The 7,500-nt window shown below is 43.8% G+C and overlaps 1 protein-coding gene across 5 annotated transcripts in view; it reads right to left on the reverse strand.

The window, feature by feature from the left end:
- The window catches only part of LOC145396295 (elongation factor 1-delta-like), an 11,980-nt gene extending 7,109 nt beyond the window's left edge, over positions 1 to 4,871 (reverse strand). The window contains exons 1-3 of one of the 5 annotated variants that reach the window (XM_080269697.1): positions 4,836 to 4,871; positions 3,498 to 3,603; positions 1,476 to 1,550 (exon numbers count right to left, since the gene is read on the reverse strand). In XM_080269697.1, the coding sequence (XP_080125823.1) occupies positions 1,476 to 1,550; positions 3,498 to 3,587 (165 nt within the window). In that variant the 5' untranslated portion in view covers positions 3,588 to 3,603; positions 4,836 to 4,871. Of the gene's footprint in view, positions 1 to 1,475; positions 1,551 to 3,497; positions 3,604 to 4,826 lie in introns of all 5 variants that reach the window. The other 4 variants (XM_080269696.1, XM_080269698.1, XM_080269700.1 and 1 more) reach the window with 4 other exon arrangements.
- Between the last annotated feature and the right edge of the window lie 2,629 nt (positions 4,872 to 7,500).

Here is a 7,500-nt window from a genome sequence, read left to right on the forward strand (position 1 = left end):
ATGAGGTGGAGGGATGAAGAGGTATATGAGGGAGGGGGGGAGTGAGTTAGGGGGAGGGCAGTCCAATGGTGGGTGACAGAGCGACTTGGAGGCGTTTTGTCTGTGGCCACCCTTTGCAGGGATTAGGGCGTCGGGCTATAGATAGATAGATAGATAGAAAAAATTGACAATAGATAAATTTTCAAAGACTGACAATTTTGAGACAAGAGAAAGAAATTATATGTACAGTAATGCCTTGGTTATCCAGTCTATCTATTTATCTATCTATCTATCTATCGCCATTATCCGGGTGGACACGACAGCCAAACGGACATTTCCATCTGGCCAGGCTGTTGTCTTTTTCATGCGTTTGTGTCAGCGCGGGGGGTGGCCCAGCAGTGGTGGTGCTTGGCTGTGGTTGATGGGTCCGCTCAATTACCTCACACACTCCAGGCATTACTGTACAGACATCGGCATATATTTTGGGGCAGAATCTTGAGACGAAAATCGGAAATACAAAGACTGTGAGGTGAATAACTATTTACAAAGACACATATAACTGTTACAAAAGGAGTAAGACTCGATTAGCATTTATCAATAGATTCTTTTTGGCAGAGACGAAAAATTAGAAATATTGAGAGGTGCATAATTATTTACTATCTATCTATCTATCTATTGCCAGACGCCTTAATCCCATAAGGGGTGGCCACAAACAAATCGCCTCCATGTCATCCTGTCATTTCACTGCCCCGCTCCCAGCTCACACACACCCCGCTCTCTCATATACCTCTCCACTCCATCCCTCCATCTCATCCTTGGCCTCCCCCTCCCTCTTCCCCCCTCCACCTCACTCACATACACTCTCCTCATCAGTCTCTCATATACCTCTCCACTCCATCTCATCCTTGGCCTCCCCCTCCCTCTTCCCCCCTCCACCTCACTCACATACACTCTCCTCATCAGTCTCTCATATACCTCTCCACTCCATCTCATCCTTGGCCTCCCCTCCCTCTCCCCCCCTCCACCTCACTCACATACACTCTCCTCATCAGTCTCTCATATACCTCTCCACTCCATCTCATCCTTGGCCTCCCCCTCCCTCTTCCCCCCTCCACCTCACTCACATACACTCTCCTCATCAGTCTCTCATATACCTCTCCACTCCATCTCATCCTTGGCCTCCCCCTCCCTCTTCCCCCCTCCACCTCACTCACATACACTCTCCTCATCAGTCTCTCATATACCTCTCCACTCCATCTCATCCTTGGCCTCACCTCCCTCTTCCCCCTTCCACCTCACTCACATACACTCTCCTCATCAGTCTCTCACTCTCCATCCCTCCATCTCATCCTTGGTCTCCCCCTCCCTCCCCTCCACCCCACTCATTCTATTCAGTATTTACACATCAGTAGAGTATTGATGTAGATTAGAGAGAAAGACTAACAAGAAGAGCTATATACACAGGCAATAATTACGTGTTACAAAGACCTACTCACAGACACAAGGGAATTCTTTATCTCCTGCCGAGCTTTTGCAATCTGACTGGCCAAGGAGCCTAGCGACGACCCGCCCTATGGGGGTAGAGAGAGAACGGAATATTAAACAGAAATTATTAGATCGAGGAATTGAGTTACTGTTTATTATTGTTCGTGAGAGAGAGAGAAAGTGGGGGGGGGAGGAGGAGGAGAGAGAATCCAAGCCCCAAACCTGCCTACCCTACGGAGGAGAGAGAGAGGGAGAGAAAGAGAGAGAGAGAACGGAATATTAAACAGAAATTATTAGATCGAGGAATTGAGTTACTGTTTGTTATTGTTTGTGAGAGAGAGAGGGAGGGAGGGAGAAAGAGAGTTGGGGGGAGGAGGGAGGGAGAAAGACAGTGGGGGGGGAGGAGGGAGAAAGGGAGAGAGAACGGAATATTACACAGAAAATATTAGATCGAGGAATTGAGTTACTGTTTGTTATTGTTTGTGAGAGAGAGAGGGAGGGAGGGAGAAAGTGGGGGGGGGAGGAGGGAGGGAGAAAGAGAGTGGGGGGGGAGAAGAGGGAGAGAGAAAGAGGGAAAGAGAATCCAGCCCCAAACCTGCCTACCCTAGAGACAGAGAGAGAGAACGGAATATTACACAGAAAATATTAGATCGAGGAATTGAGTTACTGTTTATTATTGTTTGTGAGAGAGAGAGAGAGAGAGAGAGAGAGGGGGGGAGGAGGGAGGGAGAAAGAGAGTGGGGGGGAGGAGGGGGAGAGAATCCAAGCCCCAAACCTGCCTACCCTATGAAGGAGAGAGAGAGAGAGAGAGGGAGAGAAAGAGAGACAGGGAGAGAGAACAGAATATTCATTGGAAATATTAGATCGAGGAATTGAGTTACTGTTTATTATTGTTTGTGAGAGAGAGAGAGAGAAAGAGAGTGGGGGGGGAGGAGGGAGAGAGAGAGGAAGAGGGAGAGAGAATTCAAGCCCCAAACTTGCCTATGGAGAGAGAGAGAGGGAGAGAGAAAATGAGAGAGACAGAGAGAGAGAATGGAAAATTGTTGTTTGTTTGTGAGAGAGAGAGAGAGAGAGAGAGAGAGGGAGAGAAAGAGAGAAAGGGTGAAAAAGAAAGGGAGGGAGAGAGAAAGAGACAGGGAGAGAAAGAGAAAGAGAGAGAGAGAGAGAGAGAGAGAGAGAGAGAGAGAGAGAGAAAGGGAGAGAGAATTCAAGCCCCAAACCTGCCTACCCTATGGAGGAAAGAGAGGAGAGAGAGAGAGAGAAAGAGAGGTAGAAAGAGAGAGAGAGGAATACCACAACTATACTCTTTTTACTCTAACTTGGCCTAAAATTGCCATCCCTCCATCTTAAATGCTAAACTCTATAGATTAACATTAGAATATGATGCTAGTCATGAAGAAGTGCTGTGGAAAGGAGGCAGAGACAGACAAACAGACAGATAGATATACGGATAGACAGAGGGAGAGGTAGACCGAGGATGAGATGAAGGGATGGAGTGGAGAGGATGGAGAATGAGAGACTGACAAGGAGAGCAGAAGACGAAAATTCCTCACTCTTACCTTGGCGTTCAAACAAGCGCTTCTCGACGACCCTAATGCAAGCTAGTTAGAGAGAGAGAGAGAGAGGTCGTTAGAGGCAGAGGTCGTTAAGGGGTAGAATAGTAGATTTGGGGGTAGTCTGGGTACATCTACTACTACTATCATCATCATCACTATCATCATCAATCAAAATTTTAATATCTATCTATCTAGCTATCTATCTATCTAGTTATCTATCTGTCCATCCATCCATCTAGCTATCTATATATCTATCCAACCATCTATCTATCTATCTACATATCCATCCATCCACCTATCTATCTATCTATCTGTCTGTCTGTCTATCCGTCAATCTATTTAGCTATCTCTCTATCTATCCATCCATCTATCTATCTATCTATCAAAAACATAAATAACACCTAAATCAACATCATCAACTTTACTATCAGCCTCTATCTATCAGTCTATCTATCAGTTTATCTATCTATCACTTACCATTGCCTTATTCTCGTAAAACTGCCGCTCAGCATCGTCAGCGCGCCATTTGTCGAACCAGATCGTCTCATGTGCTAATTCCAATGCCATTTTCACCTCTAATGACCTGTAGGGTAGTTAGATCGTTAGTGCTCTAATTATGGTCATTAGGGATTATTATTGGTGTTATTATTATTATTATTATTAGCACTACTGCCTTTATCATCATTATCATCATCGTTCTCCTCCTCCTCCTCCTCATCATCATCATCATCATCATCATCACCACCACCACCATCTTCCTCCTCCTCATCATCATCATCATCACCTTCTTCCTCCTCCTCCTCCTCATCATCATCAACACCACCACCACCACCACCATCTTCCTGCTCCTCCTCCTCCTCCTCATCATCATCATAATCATCATCATCACCACCACCATCTTCCTCCTCCTCCTCATCATCATCACCACCACCTTCTTCCTCCTCCTCCTCCTCATCATCATCATCATCATCACCTTCTTCCTCCTCCTCCTCATCATCATCATCATCATCATCACCTTCTTCCTCCTCCTCCTCATCATCATCATCATCATCATAATCATCATCATCACCACCACCATCTTCCTCCTCATCATCATCATCACTTTCCTCTTCATCATCATCATCATCATCATCACTTTCCTCTTCCTCCTCCTCCTCCTCTTCCTCCTCCTCATTTACAATTTTCACACATAAAATACAAATATAACAATACTACAATCATATACCGCCATCAGAGTTCAAAATTATACGTTTTTGGATTTACATTGGGCATTTTTGGGTAACTTTTGACCCTTTACTTTCAACCTCACCTGTGGATTTTGGTAACAGGTGTCCAAACGAATTTTCATATCAATCACGAATATATATGGGTATAACATGAATTTATATATATCTCCACGGTCTAGGAATATTCAAAAATCCTATACATATACGTTTTTGGCTTATAATACACGAATTTTGAGTAATTCATAACATCTCACTGACAACCCTCTCGTAAACAGCAATTTTCACATAAATCACGAATATATATATGTATAACACAAATCTATATATATCCCCATGGTCTAGGAATATTCAAAAACCCTATACATATATATTTTTGGCTTATAAGAAAGGAATTTTGAGTAATTTTTGACACCTCCCCCTTTGGAAAACCATCCATGAGCAATTTTCACCTAAATTACGAATATATATACGTATAACACGAATCTATATATATCCCCATGGTCTAGGAATATTAAAAAATCCTATACATATATATTTTTGGCTTATAAGAAAGGAATTTTGAGTAATTTTTGAGATTCACCGGGCCTACCACCCTCTCAGTTGTCTCTCTCAGTAGAAAAGGTTCCTCGTCTCTCCAATAACAACCAGCATGGACGTTTTGGCAGCCATTTTGAATTTATTTATATAGAAAATGGGGGAGCCGTAAACAAATCGTCGCCATGTTGCCACGCTCATATACTTATTTTTCGATTTTTTGCTTTTTTTGAGTGCCTATAGATGGGTGAAATAGCTCCATATATTCTTAAATATTATAAAATCCTTTGTCTTTGTCCCAATTGGTGAAAAACGGGTTATTTTTTAGTATATTTTGGTTTGTTTGTGTTCCAATATGGCGGCCTTGTAACTTTCCATTCGCTCCGTTCCAACTGGTTCCCCTGTTCAATTTGCTCTCTCTCTCTCTCTCTCTCTCTCTCTTTCTCTCTCTCTCTCTCTCTCTCTCTCTCTCTTTCTTGTCTTCCATCTCTTTTCTCCCAAAATCCAGTTTCTCTACATCCTTCCTCTCTCTCTCTCTCTCTCTCTCTCTCTCTCTCTCTCTTGCATGTACTTCAGGAAATGTTTATCATTATTTGAGTCTAACGCGAAGGATAAATCGAACTGAAGAATATGATACGAACATAAAATCGAAGGAAAGAATTAGGGATATTTACACTCGCCTTTGTTTACATTAGTTGCCATAGAAACGAAGACGCATCACAGAAAACGTGAATTTGAAAGGGCAAACTATAATATTCTTCACTTCCCCTTCACACTGAGGTGGTTTGGCCATGTGGAGAGGATGGAGACTGAGAGACTGACGAGAAGAGTGTTTGTGAGTGAGGTGGAGGGGGGAGAGGGAAGGGGGAGGCCAAGGATGAGATGTATTTATATATGTGAAGTGAAGGAGCGTTGTGGTGTGGATGTGGATGTGGTAGGAAGCGTTAAGAGAAACACACTGAGGTGGTTTGGCCATGTGGAGCGGATGGAGAGTGAGAGACTGACGAGGAGAGTGTTTGTGAGTGAGGTGGAGGGGGGAAGAGGGAGGGGGAGGCCAAGGATGAGATGGAGGGATGGAGAGTGAGAGACTGGCGAGGAGAGTGTATGTGAGTGAGGTGGAGGGGGAGAGAGGGAGGGGGAGGCCGAGGATGAGATGGAGGGATGGAGTGGAGAGGTATATGAGAGAGGGGGGTGTGAGCTGGGAGCAGGGCAGTGAATGGCGGGGGAATCCAATACCCATGTTAGGCGAGGACAGAGAGAGGTGGTGAGGTAGGAGGCGGAGGATTTTGGTAGTGGATAGGAGGTACAGGAAACAGGATAGTGTACCAGATGATGACTGAACTAAATTACTGTTTCATGGAAGGGAGAAGGAACCCAAGGCTGAGCCCGCAAACCGTTCCTTCCAAGAAAACAAAAAAACAATACAAAAGAGAGCCAAATTCAAGATGCTTTCATTTCGAGATGCCTGGACACACTGCGTTTGAAAGACTGGAGGTCATAGGAAGTAGGAAATACAGACAGAGGGAGACAGTTCCAGAGCTGACCAGTTGCATACATGAAGGACTGGGAGTATCAGTTACCTACCTACCTACCTACCTACACTGGAGGTCATAGGAAGTAGGAAATACAGACAGAGGGAGACAGTTCCAGAGCTGACCTGTTGCATACATGAAGGACTGGGAGTATCAGTTACCTACCTACCTACCTACACTGGAGGTCATAGGAAGGAGGAAATACAGACAGAGGGAGACAGTTCCAGAGTTGACCTGTTGCATACATGAAGGACTGAGAGTATCAGTTAACTTACCTACCTACCTACACTGGAGGTCATAGGCAGGAGGAAATACAGAGGGAAACAGTTCCAGAGTTGACCTGTTGGGTGTAAACTGTGTAAGGTGTAAATGGTGTAAGTGTAAACAAGAAAATTAAGTCGCAAGAGGACGGGTGTTGCGGAAATAACGGTTCCTTATCTCTCTCGTCACCGGAAAGTTTTTAAATATAAATATTCGAAATTAAACTGCCAGAAATGATGGAAGGAAAGAAAATGGTGAAGAAAGTATTATTATTATTAAAATGTATGTTTGAATATACTACATACATACATACATAAATAATTACATACACATATACGTACATACACACTCATACATACATATATATCGGTACATACACATTCATTTATATATACATACATACATAAACGCATACATACACACATATATATTAATGGAGATTTAAGTAATGTGTGTGTGTGTGTGTGTGTGTGTGTGTGTGTGTGTGTGTGTGTGTGTGTGTGTGTGTCTCAATACCCATAAAATCATGACACATAAATCTCATCCTTATTGCTTTCCTTTGTACTGGTCTCTCTCTCTCTCTCTCTCTCTCTACCTGTCTATCAGTCTGTCTATCTACCTGCTAGTCCTCCTCCTCCTCTTCCTCCATCTCTTCCTCCTCCTCTTCTTCCTCCTCCTCCTCCTCCTCCTCCTTCTCCTCTTCCTCTTCCTCCTCCTCTTCCTTCTCCTCCCTCCTCTTCCTCCTTTTACTTCTTCCTTCCTCTCCATTCTCTCCTTCCCTCCCCTCTCTCTCTCTCTCTCTCTCTCTCTCTCTCTCTAATAACCCTTCATTAAGATCACCATTATCTCATCAAAGTAATTATCCTCTATAAGGTATTGAAGACTCCCTTACACCTCCTCTTTAGCGATTTATCCGAGAGAGAGAGA

This window comes from Coenobita brevimanus, chromosome 36 (assembly GCF_032717465.1).
Source record: "Coenobita brevimanus isolate Jiangsu-jjx chromosome 36, ASM3271746v2, whole genome shotgun sequence".
Classification (NCBI taxonomy): Eukaryota; Metazoa; Arthropoda; class Malacostraca; order Decapoda; family Coenobitidae; genus Coenobita; species Coenobita brevimanus.